Source organism: Athene noctua, chromosome 1 (genome assembly GCF_965140245.1).
Source record: "Athene noctua chromosome 1, bAthNoc1.hap1.1, whole genome shotgun sequence".
Classification (NCBI taxonomy): Eukaryota; Metazoa; Chordata; class Aves; order Strigiformes; family Strigidae; genus Athene; species Athene noctua.
The window spans coordinates 22,425,910-22,442,373 of record NC_134037.1 but is presented as its reverse complement, the minus strand read 5'-3'; the positions used below and the strand labels follow the sequence as shown (position 1 = coordinate 22,442,373).

The window sequence follows — 16,464 nt, the reverse complement described above, 5'->3', positions numbered from 1 at the left end:
TGTATCATTTAGTGATGTACGTGCATAAAATGTAATTAATGTAATAAATACAGAAAATAGCTCACTTAGAGGTACAGTGCTGGTTACTCTCATTAAACAAAGCACCACCACGTCTTCCATTTATTTGCTGAAGAGAAACTTAAAATAGATGAACACACTAGCTATACTTAAATATTTTGGACTGCTGCTGTGCTGAGGACCTTTATGATATCAGATAAACACACTGCAAATAAGTGTGCTCCTTTTTCTCAATAAAATAAGCAGTGACTGTCCCCTTTTCACCTTCAGGTAAAAATATCCAAATTTTCTGTTTCTGATTACACCTCTTAGAAATCATAGCAGTAGAAGCTGAAAAAAGCCTATTAAATAACACTTTCCTACTCCACTACTATAGAATTGTTAAGGAAATGCTTTTGAATTAGAATGTTGAAATTTCTTGATTTAGATTTATCTGTTCAAAAGTGCTGTTTTTTTCTAGTTCTGATGAGAGTCCGTTGGGACTTTCACTATGTAATTAATGAAGTGACTAAAATGTGTCTTTAAAAGTCTTATCTTTTAGATGTATTGATCCTCACTGTCACTGCTTGTCCTTTCAGCAGACTTATTTCTTCTAGTATTTACCATCTGATTGATCAGGTTGGTCATTTCTTCTGCACAGAAATTAAACAATTATTTAATTTCCCAGTAAAGTTTAAGTGAAATATGCTTTTAGGATTTTTTTTTTTTTTTTTTAACTTAGATCCTTAACAAAAGCTGGTGAAAGGAAATATGGTATTGAAAATACAAAAAAAAAGAAAAATCTTATTAGCTGCTAAATAAATGAACACTGGACAATATTTGCTGCTTTATGACATCTAATACTAATTTTAGAAGTATTCACTTAAAACACTGAAAATTAATCTGATACTCACACACCTTCAAAGAAGGAGACTTCAATTTTTTAAGTGGGGCTGGCCTAAATCCAAGTCTGTTTCCACTGGAAAAGAAGTCAAAGACCAAGAAAGGTCAGATAAAAGATTATAGCTTTGTTATTCATCTTTCAGAAAAAAAGTGCAACAGGGTCACAATGGAACTAATATGCCAAGTAGAAAATAGTAACTCACATTTGTTAGGAATCTGGTTTCATTTTTTAATCATACATTTTTCCCACAGCCCTTTCATATGAATGCATTGTTTCTTATAGTTCTTATGAATTTGGTCTTTTTAGCTTGCAGCAGCAGCAGCAAAAAGAAAATGGATTGGGAGATAGCACCCAATTTATTATTTTTTTTATATAAATTCTGATAGGTATTGGGTCATTTTCTTTATCCTTATGCATTTCCTTTTGTGTGTTTGGTTTTTTTTGTTTTTTGTTTTTTTTTTTTAATTAACGATTAAAATATTTTGAGTCCCTTTGCTTATTTGATGGATGGTAGGGAGCAATTTATCTGACTAGTCACCAGGAATCTGTCTTAGGAAGAGTTACATTGCGATGAGTGTATTGAGTACTTTCATTTGCATAGATGGACAAAGGAGTTTGGGGGAGCAGTGTTATTTATTAATGAGTGGTGCTCTTCTGTTTGGCCTTTGATATTCAGGAGTACAGAATGAGAGCTGTGAAGGAATTAAATCTGCATTTTATTCTTGAACAAAATCATCTGTCTTTTTTTCTCTTATTATCTGTTCTTCTGCCTATGACTACAAAGGTACAAAATGAACCACTTCAGGTCAGAGCTTAGATTATAAAGAGAAGTTAGGAATTTGAAACTGTTGTATGAGTAAATGAAATTATGACTTACCAGTTGAAACCAGAAATGAAATTATTTCTTAGCAGTTGCCAACATGGTGAACAGAAGAAGGAGGCATCTTTCCTGTGTTTTAGCAGGGAGTACCAGAAGTCCCTGGTTAGAGGGAAATACATGTGGTCACAGTCATAAGATTGAAGACTTAAATGAGGAAGCTGAAGTGTTAGAAGAAATGAAAGCAAGGTGGTTTGTTGATGTTTTGTGGGGGGTTTTTTGAAACTAGAAAGATCCATCTACTGTAGCCCCAAGTTAGTTTGATTCCTGTTCCAAATAGCAGTCCCTAGTAATGAGCAGCGTGGAAACAGAGAGGCATACAGTGATGACCTGTTTCTAGACTTGATGTTAGCATAGATGAATTCAAGCAGTTCAAGTACATGTATAAATGGCATACAGTGAAACAGAATAGTAAAATTGAGGCAATGAGTTCTCCCACAAAGCTGCATCCAGTGTCATTACACAAGTTCCTGCAACAAATTGACACTTACTGAGCTCCTAGTTAATGATACAAGCAAGAGTCAAGCTTCGGATTTATTCTGAGGGGTGTGCAGACTGTGTTGAGTTCAAAGAATTTTACTAACCTTGAGTTAATTTTTCTAAGCAAGACAGCATGCACTATTTGGGGATATGAAAGGCTTCCAAAAGCTGTCTGTAACAGCTGAAGTTTGGATACACTTGCATTTATAGTGTAATGCCATAATAATCTCAACATTATATTTTGTTCTGTTCTTTTCCTTATATACCTTTAATGTTGGGTTTTGATTTCTGACTGTTACAATTTGGGAAGAGTCATAATTACTTCCTGCTTTTTGAGCTGAGATTTAGTATGAACTACTCTGGCCCCTGGCCCCTACCCCCCAAAAGGAAGAATATATCTGGAAAGGTGTTCCAGGCAAGGTTGTTGAGGTTACTCAGGAACCAATTACGTACTAGCCCAAGGGAAACCAATTCAAGCAAAAGGTGCAAGATTCTGTCAAATAGTCCATATGTATTCTCTAAAAATATCTTAGTCAGGCTTATGCCTTATTGGTTCATTAAAAAAATAATAATGTAATAGCACCTAGCAGCACAGCTGTAATGAAATATTCATTAATATTTCCATTGTAAATCACTTCTAGAGAAACTCATATAATTGAAAGGTTTTTAATTTGTTCCTCACTGGTAGAATAGTAATCCTGTTGATTTAAATGCATAGCTGCTGCAGTGAATAGGGCAATGTAAGTCCATAACATGTCCTACTCTACAGACTCTCCATGTAAGCACCACATATAGGTGCTAAGTATCTGCAAAATTATCCATTAATTAATAAGCATTAAAAGTCTTCAAGAGCAATCATTAAATTTCAGAAGCATGCATGTGATGCAGCATTAGAATTAAAACAGTTTTTCTTTTCTGTGATAGAAACGGAGGGGTAGTATCCTTTTTTCACATGCTGTTTGACCTTCCTCCCATTTAATTAAACAACAGCTGTCAATTAAAATAATGTAGAATAGAGCTGTATAATTAAAAGTTGCTGCTTTCACTGAATTTTAAAGACATCAAATTACTTATCCAAATTGTTACTTCGTCTGGAAGAGCTTGTTTCCTATATAGGAGACTTTATCCATTAGATGATTTGGTGATGCATACTTTACCAAATAATTACTGTCTTCTTAAAGCTGTCACAGAATTGTGCACCTGCATCTAAGAATTCCATTAAAAATAAATAAACACAGACCCTCTCCTGAATTGATACTGCATCAAGGAATGCACAGGTATTTTGATATCATCATTAAATCCCTCTGAATTCTGAGAAGAGTCGAATGCTCTATTTGACTCCTATTTACAATAGTTGTCTCAATAATGTGTTTCTTTAGCTGGGCATCACAAGAGTTTCCCTCATGTCTCTACACCCAGCTGAACCCTTGTTAATTGTGTTGTTCAGTGATTAAAGTAAGCTGATGTAAGACTTACGGCTAAATGGAGTGGTCTTGTTTTCTTCTCCAACCAGTATACAGGCTCTATTTCCTACCTGTCCCTGTAATAAGTATTAGCAAGTGCTCAGCTAATACATTGGTCAGATCAATTCATCGATCCACTGAAAACTAATCGTGCCTATATAGATATATATATATATGTATATACACAGTATATACATATATTTCAGTCAGAAACCCAACTGAAAAAATACAGGGAGCTCATCCAATTCACTGCGAACTGAATGGTTGCTGGTGCTGTTGCAAGAAATTATATAACTCTAATTCTCTTCTTCCGGCATAAGTGTAAACGAAATCCGCTTACCTTGAAAAGCACATTATATTGAGGATTTTCTTCTTACTATACCCGAATATTTTTAGTAATGGATTTTTGACAAGATGCACTCCAGTTTTCACCAAAAAGAAAGAAATTCAGTAGTTAACCAAGTTAAAAGTTTTTCCCGAAATCCATTAAAATTTACTGGCCAATGTTTTCAGTTACAGCTTAAGGAAATGAAGATATGCCAAGCCATTTCCTTATCATTTCAGAGTTCAAGGACCGTCTGGATGATGCTCTTAGTTGTATGATTTAGTTTCAGGAAGTCTATGCGGAGCAGATAGTTGGAATCCATTATCCTTATGGGTCCCTTCCAACTTGAGATATTCTATGATTCTATGATTTCAACCTCAGAGTTGTTTTTAGTAGGAAAATAAATATGTAAATATCAAATTTATTAATGTTGCTAGCATTTTCTTATACATATTTAACAGAGAAATTATTTATATTCTTCTCAGAAATTCTCAACAATGCTCACTGAAGTGGAAATAGAAAAAATACCTTGAGAGATAAATAATAGCATTGTCATAATCATCTCTTTTTGAACCAGTATCAACAAAGACAATAATCTAGAATTAGTCATGCCTCTTACATATACACATGCCTGGTATAGAAATATCCATTTACAGAACAGGCTCAAAAATTTAATAATACACTTTGAAATAATAAACCCTCTATAGCAAAAAGTGCATAAATCCCAAATCATCAGTAAAAGGTTATATTTTTTTTCCTAATGGATGTCACACTTGATCCTTATTTCATAGAACTGTAGAATCATTGAATCATTTAGGTTTGAAAACACCCTTAAATCATCGACTCTGACTCAATGTTAACCTAACACTACCTAACCTACCACTGAACCATGTCCCTTAGTGTCATATCTACACATATTTTAAATACCTCCAGGGATGGTGACATAACCACTTCCCTGGGCAGCCTGTTCCAATGCTTGAGAACCCTTTTGGTGAAGAAATTTTTCCTAACATCCAACCTAAACCTCCCATGACACCACTTGAAGCCATTTCCTCTTGTCTTATTGCTTGTTACTTTGGTAAAGAGACCGACACCCACCTCACTACAATTTCCTTTCAGGTAGATGTAGAAAGCAATAAGGTTTCCCCTGAACCTCCTCTTCTCCAAGCTGAACAACCACAGTTCCTTCAGTCATTTTTCATAAGACTTGTTCTCTAGACTCTTCACCAGCTTCATTGCCCTACTTTAGACATACTCCAGCACCTCAATGTCTTTCTTGCAGTGAGGGACCCAAAACTGAACATGATATTCAAGGTGAAGCCTCACCAGTGCTGAGTACAGGGAGACGATCACTTCCTGCATCCTTCTGGCTACACTAGGATGCTCTTGGCCTTCCACCTGGGCACACTGTCACATGCACCCAGCTGTCAACCAACACCCCCTGGTCCTTTTTAGCCTGGCAGCTTTCCAGCCACTCTGCCCTAAGCCTGTGGCGTTGCATGGGGTTGTTCTGATGCAAGTGCAGGACACAGCACTCAGCCTTGTTGAACCTCATGCAGTTGGCCTCAACCCATTGATCTAGCCTGTTCATATCCATCTGCAGAGCCTCCCTACCCTCGAGCAGATCAACACTCCCACCCAACTTGGTGTCATCTGCAAACTTACTAAGGGTTCACTCGATCCCCTCATCCAGATCATTGATACAGATATTAAACAGAACTGGCCTCAATACTGAGCCCTGGGGGACACCACTCATATCTGCCCACCAACTGGATTTAACTCCAATCACAACAATTCTTTGGGCCCAGCCATCCAACTAGTTTTTTTACCCAGCAAAGAGAATACCCATCCAAGACATGAGCAGCCAGTTTTTCTAGGAGAATGCTGTGGGAAATGCTGTCAAAGGCCTTACTAAAGTCAAGGTAGACAACATCCACAGCCTTTCCCTCATCCATTAAGCAGGTCACCTTGTCACAGAAGGAGATCAGGTTTGTCAAGCAGGACCTGCCTTTCATAAACCCATGATGACTGGCCCTGGTTGTCCTGTACCTCCCATGTGATGGCACTCAGGATGATCTGCCCTATAACCTTCCCTGGCAGCAAAGTCAGGTTGACAGGCCTGTAGTTCCGTAGATCCTCTTTCTGGCTCTTCTTGTAGATGGATGTCATATTTGCTAATCTTTTATTTCCTTTTAGATCATTTTACCTTTCAGTCTTCACCATAATAACAATTAATTAAATGTTTTAATTCATATAAATTAAAATAAATTCATTGAAAGTTAAGTTTACTAGTGTATATCTTGTCAGTCTTTTGAAACCCTCAAAAATGAAATTTAGCAAATAACTGCAAAAGGTAAGGAGTTTTGCTAGAAAATCAAACCCTTTTAGAACACAAATAAGTCTTTCATGAAATCATATGCACTGGTTACATTTACAATTGAAAGCTCAGATATTTGTAAGAATTTCCTCTGAAATCTCTTCATTTCTCAATGCTGGTGACAGCAGAAGGCATTGTGGTAGCAAAGGAAAAAATGTAGCTTGTTTCAAGTGAAGAAATAATTGATGCTAATTAGTTTAGTCTCCTAATAATAAACTGTAGAAATTATTGTTACCTCTTTGCTTAACTGTAGTATAAGACTGTTTGCAATAGATACATTGCTGCTCCAAGTGTAGTCCTTCGTCTACATCCACTATGAAGACATTTCAAAACTTGCCTTTCTGTAAACCAAATAGTAATGGTAATATGAAATGAAAAGTATATTTAAGAGCAAGCTTATTCATGCTGACTAATATGACCCTGAGTATTTCTGACTCCAAAAATGAATTAACCCAGCATCAACCTGCCTAAAGCCCATATTTAACAAAAGAACAGTATGTCAACCTATAATATCACTGTGGCTGCATTCAAGGCACAGCCCTAGCAGAAATTGCAAATTAAATTACTAGGGAGGATTCAGAGACACTTCCTTCTGAGGACATGGCATTTTTCTTGCAGAGATATAGAAGCAAAGACAGTTTTTTAAAAAAATAAGGTGAAATGGAAGCAAGGCCAGGTAGCCTGAGGGGAATACAGAGGAACTGTCTGAGCAACCAGGGATCAGGTTAGGAAGGCCAAAGACCTGATAGAATTAAATCTGTCCAGGGACATCAAGGGCAACAAGAAAAGCTTCTAGAGGTACATTGGTGATAAAAGGAAGACTAGGGGAAGTGTAGGCCCTCTCCAGAAGGAAACAGGAGACCTGGTTGCCCAGGATATGAAGAAGTCTGAGATAACTTTTTTGCCTCAGTCTTCATCAGTAAGGGCTCCAGCTACCCCACCCAAGACACAGAAGGCAAAGGCAGGGACTGGGAGAATGAAGAACCACGCACTGTATGATAAGATCAGCTTTGAGACCAACTAAGGAACGTGAAATTGCACAAATCCATGGGACTTGATGAGATACATCCACAGGTCCTGAGGGAACTGACAGATGAAGTTGCTAAGCCACTATCCATCACATTCAATGGATGTGGCAGTACAGTGAAGATCCCACTGACTGGAAAAGGGGAAACATGACCCCCATTTTTTAAAAGGGGGAAAAAAGGAAGACGTGGGGAACTACAGCTCAGTCAGTGTTGCTTCTGTGCCGGGCAAGATCATGGAGTAGATCCTCCTGGAAACTAAGCTAGGGGATTTGGAAAATGAGGAGGTGATTTGTGACAGCCAAGATGGCGTCATTAAGGGAAAATTGTGCCTGACAAATTTGGTGGCCACCTACAATGGAATTACAGCATTGATGGATAAGAGAAGAGCAATTGCTGTCATCTACCTTGACTTACTCAAAGCATTTGATACTGTCCTGCATGACATCCTTCTCTGTAAATTGGAGAGACATGGATTTGATGGATGGACCACGTGGTGAAGAAGGAATTGTCTGAATGGCTGCACTCAAAGAGGTTGCGCTCAGAGGCTCAATGTCCAAGTGGAGAGCAGTGATGAGTGGCGTTCCTCAGAAGCCGGTACTGGGACAGGCACTATTTAACATCTTTGTTGGTGACATGGACAGAGGGATTGAGTGCACCCTCAGCAAGTTTGCCAATGACACCAAGCTGTGTGGTGTGGTGGACACGCTGGAGGGAAGGGAAGTGCCATCCAGAGGGACCTGGACAGGCTTGAGAGATGGGGCCATGTAAACCTCATGAAGTTCAACAAGACCAAGTGCAAGGTCCTGCACATGAGTTGAAGCAGTCCCAAAGACAAATACAGGCTGAGTGAGGAGTGAATTGAGAGCAGTCCTGCGGAGAAGGACTTAAGGGGATTAGTGGATGGAAAACTGAATATGACCCAGCAGTGTGCACTCACAGCCCAGAAAGCCCACTGTATCCTGGGCTGCATCAAGAGAAGTGTGGCCATTAGGTTGATGAGATGATTTTTCCCCTCTACTCTGCTCTTGTGATACCCCACCTGCAATCCAGCTCTGGGGCCCCCAACATAAGAAGGACACAGACCTGTTGGATCAAGTCCAGAGGAGGCCACAAAGATGATCAGGGGGCTGGAGCACCTCCCCTATGAGGACAGGATGAGTAAGTTGGGGTTGTTCAGCCTGGAGAAGAGAAGGCTTGAGGGACACCTTCCAGTACTTAAAGGGGCCTACAGGAAAGATGGGGAGGAACTCTTTACCATGGAGTGTTATGATAGGACAAGGGTTGATAGGTTTAATCTGAAAGAGGGTAGATTTAGATTAGTTATAAGGAAGAAATTCTTTACTGTGAGTGTGGTGAGACACTGGAACAGGTTCACCAGTAAATTGTGGATGCCCCCTCCCTGGATTGTTCAAGGCCAGGTTGGATGGGTCCAAGTGATCTTCCACTAGATCAGGTTTGAGCAACCAGATCTAGTGGAAGGTGTCCCTGCCCATGGAAGAGGCATTTGAACCAGATGCTCTTTAAGGTCCCTTCTAATTCAAACCATTCTGTGATTCTGTGAAAATAACTGATTTTCCCAGGCTCTGCAAATCGTATGTCACAGAATGATGAAAAATTGACAGTTCCAGCCAGTTGTGATCTTTTGTCTCCTTCCATGTTCTTAATGGAAACTTAATTATACAGTCATGTCTCTTTAGGTCCTCCACTCAGTGGAAGAATTTCTATAGTCATTCTACTTCTGGGAAGACTTCTTGGTTGCCCCATAACGAGTTGTTATATAGTTGTTTAAAAAAGCAACAAAGCACTTGCCTACATTGTCTTTCATAGGTCAATAATTGCTAATGGGATACAGAATCAGACCCTCCTCCAGGTCAACAGTACACAGCTGTCCTAGGTGGGTAGTGATTATGTGTCATTACAACCTGATTCTTGTTCAGTGTTCTGTCAAAAATGAGATTTTTGTGTTCAATCCATTTCTTAATGGACAGGTGTTACAAACAAATTGGCATTAACTGGAAACATTGTTGGTGGTCTCAGCAGAATGCCAAAGGTGTGAAATGAACCAGAGGATAAAAGCTGTGATTGCAGAGATGATGTCTAAACAGCCAAATTTTTAGTGCTGTGGAGGAACGGCGTGGAGAGTTTTCAATATGATCAGCAGCAGCTGTTTAGTAGACAGAAGGCTTGAAGGTCAGCCAGCTCAGTACACTGGGTCATACCAAAGGACCATCTAGCCAAATAGCTTGTTCCCAACAGATGCCCTCAAGAGAATACAAAAGCAGAGGAAATAAGAAAAATTATTTGTAGGGTGTATTTCCTATACCACAAATTATTTCTGGCATAGGGCCTTCCTGAGCCAGAGTTTGTTTTATAGATAATCCATTCTTTGTTTTTATCCTACTGTCTTTTACTTCTAATCACTCTCTCTCCTTCTTCTATGGAAAAGGACAAGTGAACCACTGCTTCCTAATCCTTTTCTCTGTAATTTTTTTTATATACATTTTATCATACAATATCCTCAGCTGGTTCTTTCCCAGACTAATGAATCTTTGTTTACTTAATTGTTATTTCCATGAAAATGATTCCATTCCTTTCAACATCTGCTTTTCCCATAACAACAAGATCTTACTTTTGAATGTTAATCACCTATTTATATCCCATTACAGTATGAGGAAAGTTAATACTGTCTTTCCTCATGTGCATTACTATACATTTATCTACTGTATTTTTAGCAGTTCTTTTATGTCTCAGTCATTCAGTATCATGAGCTGCTTCTGCAGCTGTTTACAGTTTGGTTTCCTTTTTATTGTTCTTTGTTACTTGTGCATAGAAAACTTGGTCAGTCTGGTGTTCACTATCTTGTCCAGATCATTAATCAATAGACTGAACAGCATATGTAACTGTGGGAGTCCACTGAGTGCCCCTCTGCAGTGAAAATTGGTTCTTAAGTGCTGTGTTTTTCTTGCTATATTTCAGCTAATTATTAATTTGTGTGAGGATTTTGCGTTATTTCACAGCAACTTAGTTAAGAACCTTTTGTGATGGACAAAAGGTTTTTGGAAACCCAAGTATGCCTTGGCAATTGCTTCTCTCATATTAATTAACAGTTTTAGACAACTGTAAAAGATCTGTGAGGCATGACTTCTGTTTGCAAAAGTTGTATTGACTTGCTTTTTCCCCAGTTTGTTATTTTTATCCTGTGTTTTGAAGGGGATACATCAAAGGTTCTATCTCAGTTTGAAGTGTTAATAGATTATAGGAAAAACTGAACAAAAGTAATTGCTGGTCCTATGACCAGGTATTTCATTTCTATGCAATGGTCTTACGGCCATAGATATGTCCTCTTTTGTCCTTAAGAAGATAAAGAGGGGACAGTCCAACTTTATGCTCTACCATAAACTGATTAGTGGAATATGGCTTAGTAAGAAACAGACATTTGAAACTTGGACCAGTCTGACCCTTTCGTATCCTTTCCATGTTCTTGGTCATTAATGTTCAGATCATGTGGTAGGGTTTCTGAAGGTATAAGTAGTCCAGAATTGCGGGAAAAAAATTAATTGCTCTTTACACTTTGTTTTTCAAATATCAAAACTTTGAAAATGTATGGATAAGCCACATTTTCTTCAGGAGTTTGCATCAGTTGTAACAGTTTAGCATTTTGGCATTAATATTTCTGTACTGTAGTATCATAACTTTGAGGTTAATAGATTTTAACCAAGTGGTTTTGGCCATTTTTCCCCTTAAATTCATGAATCTAATGAATAGCTGTGATGTAGAATTTCTAAAATTCTGATCTTTACTTGCACTGAGATATTTTTTCTTTACATTGGTTATCCTACTAAAGCATTTGATTGAAGTGTAAGGGAACAAATGGAAACATTAAATTGTCAGAATGACCTACTCATGATTTTTTTGTTGCTAAATGCTCTTAAATCACCTAGAATATTACAGAATATTGTTCAACAGTGTGCTAAAAGAAATGCAGCTATTAGTTCACAAGAAAATGACAGAGTTTTATGTTTAAATTGTCTAGATGTTTTATGTATCTTGAGAGTTGAGAGAATGGGAACAATAGGTGAAGGTGCTGCAGGAATTTTTATGTTCCTTTATTTTCTGATTCTTGGATTTAAATTCAGTGATCATATTCAAGCATTTATGTTTGACTGTAATAAGCTACCTTCTGCTTTATTCTTAGACATCTCAGTTTCCAGACAGGCATGTTAGATTATGATGATCATTTTCTACTTCAGATTGCATGTGGTTCTGACAATTATTTTAATTTGTACAGAATTCTAAAATATGCTTCAGATTCGTTGCTGTGATATTATTGAATTTATACTAAGCTTTGGAGACACCTTAGCCTTTTGTGGCTAGTTCTATGAAATAGAATTCGTCTGTGGACTTGATTATGAAATACTCATACTGCAGCAACACCAGGAGATCTCGGTCAAATGGAAGCTGGATTGTTTTAGGGATTGCAAATACTCTAAATGAAATTCCTTTCCCCAAAGAGATTGCAGTCTAAAAGATTCTTCAGTGTTACCAACTCTGGTAATTCCATTACAGATTTTTCATTTACTAGAAAACTGTCCCTCAGCCACTAACTTTCAGTCATCCTGTTAGAATGTGAAACTCACTGTTTTGATTTATTTGAATAAGTAAATAGAAAGATCAGCCCTTGATGATTGTAAGAAGGAGCTTTAGGGGGGGGAAAAATAACCCTAAATCCTTATGAGCAAGAAAAAGAAATAGAATAATTCCCAGAGTGTTCTTTATTTTGAGTAAGTTTGATGGCTTTTGAACACCTGGGCATAACAGGGCTGAAGTTGGGTCGTTCTGTGGTTTATTTGCTTTTGTAAGTACTACTCAGTGCATATTTACAGCTCATATGAAAATAACTAACTTTCAGCTCCGTTCTCTACCAGAAAGTTCTCTGTACAATGTGGGACAAATAATTTCGTTCTGGAGACAGCACAAATGCCTAACTTTGACCTAAATAGGTACCCTTCTCAGCAATCTGGGAATCTTTCTCAGTCTGTGAATCCTTCTCAGCTGCCTCTCTGTAAATAGTATTGCTATCTTCATAAAGGAGTGAAACGATCAGCTGTCATGGTAGTGTGGAGATATAAATACTAATAATAACTTTTCAATTTATCATTATTCTGCATGCTATAAGAAACTCCTAGCTTATTCTTTTGTTTATTTAATAAGCAATTTTTAAAGCTCATAATCATGCTCATAAATCTCAGTTGGTACACTAAGCAGTGGTTTCCAGCATTTACTAATCTGTTTCTAATTTAATTGGATTTTGCCTGTAAACACTATTTTGACATAATTTGCAAACAAAACTGGTTATCATCTCTTTTGACAATTTGCACGTAGTTCTGTACTTTCAGTCATTGATACAGTGATGTGAACCTCTGGGTATTATTTCACAAGGAACAAACTGCATATTCTGCAAGCGTGTATTGACTAAGATGTATAACTCACTACTGTTTCCTGAATGGTTTAGCACTAGTAGTTCTGTGACAACTTTTAAAATTTCATACATATATTTTCTTTTTATCCCGTTTCATTCCTGGTGCCTTCATGCACTATTTAGTTGCAATACGTAAGATGCTACATTTATGAGCAGGTTGAAGTCTGTATATAAGCTCTAGGTTAGGTTTGAGTAGACTCTTTTATCAACAGCTATATATCCACACTAATTCCCCTAACTTAATTTGCATTTACACACATTTGATTTAAGTTTATTTTCTTTTGTACACTGTAGTTACATGAAATGTAACTTGAATATAAAATTTTATATTTTAATTTTTCTGAGACCTGGACATCCTTTGCTGCTCAGATACTATCAACAATCTTGCCTTTCTAGTAGAAGCATTTCAAAATTCATCAGTTCATATATAGAAATCAGAATTTTAAATCTACTGTTAAATCACATCATGGATAAAAGTCACAATGGGCAAAATCGAAAAGCAGTATTTTCTAATGTAGTCTTTACATCAGGTTATTATTTGTGTCTTTTTCTCTGATGATTGTTTGAAGTATGTAGAAGAGTTGCACAGACCAAATTAATTTAAACTGAAAATGTATTTTGTGTTGCATCTAGAGAAAATTCATGACATTTATGACAAAAAACTATTTCCTTTATATTGTCAAATATAAACATTAATAAAAATATAAGTGAATGTTAATGTTAAGGTAATACTGAAATTAAGTCTCAAGAATAATATGGATAGCATTCCTTTCTGCATGAATACTTCTTTTTATTTCTCTACTAAATCCTGAGTTTCTAGAATAGTTTTATTGCTATGATTATTTACTCTGAGACAAGCAGAGCCAGAGATGCATATTCACAGTTTCTTTACTATACTGTCTGATAAACTGCACCTACTGATTCTCATTTATTCTGCACAGGCTCCATCATCACCTTCTTCACCCATAGCTAATGAACCAAAATACGAGAAGCACTGGCTAGACACCTTATCAGTTCCTCTGTCAATGGGTCGAATCTCAAGGTACAAAGCTGGAACAGATAAATTAAGGTTTGTAATCTAAAAGGGGAAGCATTGGGTTAGCTAGCTGCACCTAATATTTCGCTATGGAGTGGTGGATCTATAAGAATTCTTTGAGTGGAGATATGAAGTCTTCTTATTAAAAACTATGTAGTCTATCTTCTCATGAGATTAACAGCATGCATGGTGATTACCAAAGATACAAGTAAAAAAGGACAATAAATACAGCTCCTACAAATATGTTTCTATATTCTGTTTTATCTTGGGAATTCAGTTAGCATCACCAGCTAGTACAGAGTTTAAGCTTGGCATTACTTGAATTGATTTTTAAGGTACTACATTTCATTCTGTATCTCTGATAGAATACTTCTATATTCCTGAATTCTAATATTGTCAATTAACTCTGCTTTTTCTTTAAAAATTATAAAATAATGCACAATCATGGCTATGCTGCATATCATTGTCATATAGAAACTCACAGAGACAAGAGATTGTATTTTTGATCATAGAATCTTTTTGCATCTCAGAGACCTAAGTAATGGTTCATAAAGCAGCCATAGAATAGGATGTCAGAGGTGATTTCCATGGACTTCATGAAAGATGAAAGCAAAAGTGAAGTTCAATAAAGCTTCAGTAAATAATGTGTTTGAGAAAGGTATAACACATCACAGCATTCATCAGCTGTTTTCTGCAAGCCATTCCATGTGGTAGAACTGCCTCAAATCTGATGGTAGTTGTGGTCCAAGTAGTCCACAGTTGTCCATATGTATGAGAACAGAAGTTCAGTCACTGTTGTTACTTTCCATTTTCTTTATGGGTTGCTCTATATTTTAATTCTTGTTAATGAGAGAATTGGAATCTCTGTTGAAGCATCAGCTATACAAGTCACCTAGTACCAGGAGGTACCAGAAATTCATATGTATACCTTTCTTGATCTATGCCAGATTTGTTAGCCATTTCCTGAAAATGACCTGGAGAACATTATTTTTCTAGTAGGACAGTTATGCTGCTTTAACGTAGAGAGATTAGTCTCCCAAATCAGTTGTCAACTCCTCTCCCAGACTTTGTGTTAAGGCATCACAGGTGAATAATAGTAAATTGTCCAGAAAAGTTTTAGGTTCTTCCACAGTCTTTGTCTGAACTCTTAATCCATTTTATTTAGTCTGCCATCACTTCCTCTACCACTTACTTCCTTCCTACTTCAGCTGACCACTTCACGTAGTCCGACCCTTCCCAATCTATTACAGGCCTCCAACCATTCAAGACTTAGAAGTTCTCTTGTGATTTAAGGGAACAGATCTCTGGTGCACATTTAGACATCAACTCATCATCAATTTACCATCAGTGTTCTTAAATTTAAAGGATAAGTTGAAAAAGATAAACATTTAAACCTCTGAGTTCAGTTATCACCATGATAGTTTGAAGCAGTTTCACTCCTGTTCTGTGCACTGTGTGTATTAGATGGAGCAATCCCAAGGGATTCCAGTTCCCCAAACAGTAATGTGTGCATTTTGAGAATTCTTTGAAGAAAAGCACCTTCTGATATTGTACTGGGTATGGCTGAGGAGTTAATTTTCTTTATAGCAGCCCATATGGTGCTGTGTTTTGGTTTGTGACTAAAACTATGTTAATAACACACTGGTGTTTTGGTTGTTGCTGCGCAGTGCTTTCACAACATCAAGGATTTCTCTTTTTCTTGCTCTGCTCCCAGTCAAGCAATAGACCAGGGTTGGGCAAGAAGTTGGGAGGGGGCACAAACTGAGCCACTGACCTGGATGGAATGAAGGGGTATTCCATGCCATGTAATATTATGTTCAGCAATAAAAACTGAGAAGAGGGGGTTTGGGGGGAGCTAGCCATTGCTTGGAGACTGCCTTGGAATCATTTTGCTTGTGAGAGATGATGGGGTTGCCTTTGCATCGGTTGTTTTGTTCTGGGTTGATTTATTATTTTTTTTTCTCTTCCCTTTGTGTATTAAGCTGTATTTATTTCAACTCATGAGTTTTCTTGGTTTTCCTATTCTCTCTGCTGTCCCTCTGGAGAGGGGTGGGAGAGTGAGGGGCAGTGTAATGCTTAGCTGCTGGCCCGGGATCAATCCATCACAGATATATTTTTCTTGTAAGGATTGAGATGATTAGTGCTTTCAGTTTCAGTCTTGGAGAGACATATTCTCTCGTGATGCATCTTGCTCCCATATATATTTAGTATACACAGCATTCCTTTATTTGAGGAGTTTTTTCCTTTTAGTTGTAAACTCTAAAGGAAGATGAAATCATTCCATAAAGCCTATCACTATCCCATGATAGTTTAGTTCTACTAAATGCTCCTTGCTTATTTTGGTAAACTAACAAGAACATCTATATTAAAGGAATACCAGAGAGATTTACTGTGGATGAGGTGTTTCCCATGTTTTTACTAAAGGTGTTTATTTTTGCCTGAGGGATACTAGACTGCTCTTACCCTATTCTCTCCTCATCTGAAATACGTGTAGATAT

The 16,464-nt window shown here is 37.3% G+C and overlaps 1 protein-coding gene across 1 annotated transcript in view; it reads left to right on the top strand.

Annotated features, from left to right (window-relative positions):
* Nucleotides 1-16,464, top strand: part of SNTG2 (syntrophin gamma 2) — a 306,792-nt gene that overhangs the window by 205,040 nt on the left and 85,288 nt on the right. Inside the window, exon 9 of the mRNA XM_074922311.1 lies at nucleotides 13,872-13,999. Within this exon, the coding sequence (XP_074778412.1) occupies nucleotides 13,872-13,999 (128 nt within the window). The remainder of the gene's footprint in view (nucleotides 1-13,871; nucleotides 14,000-16,464) is intronic.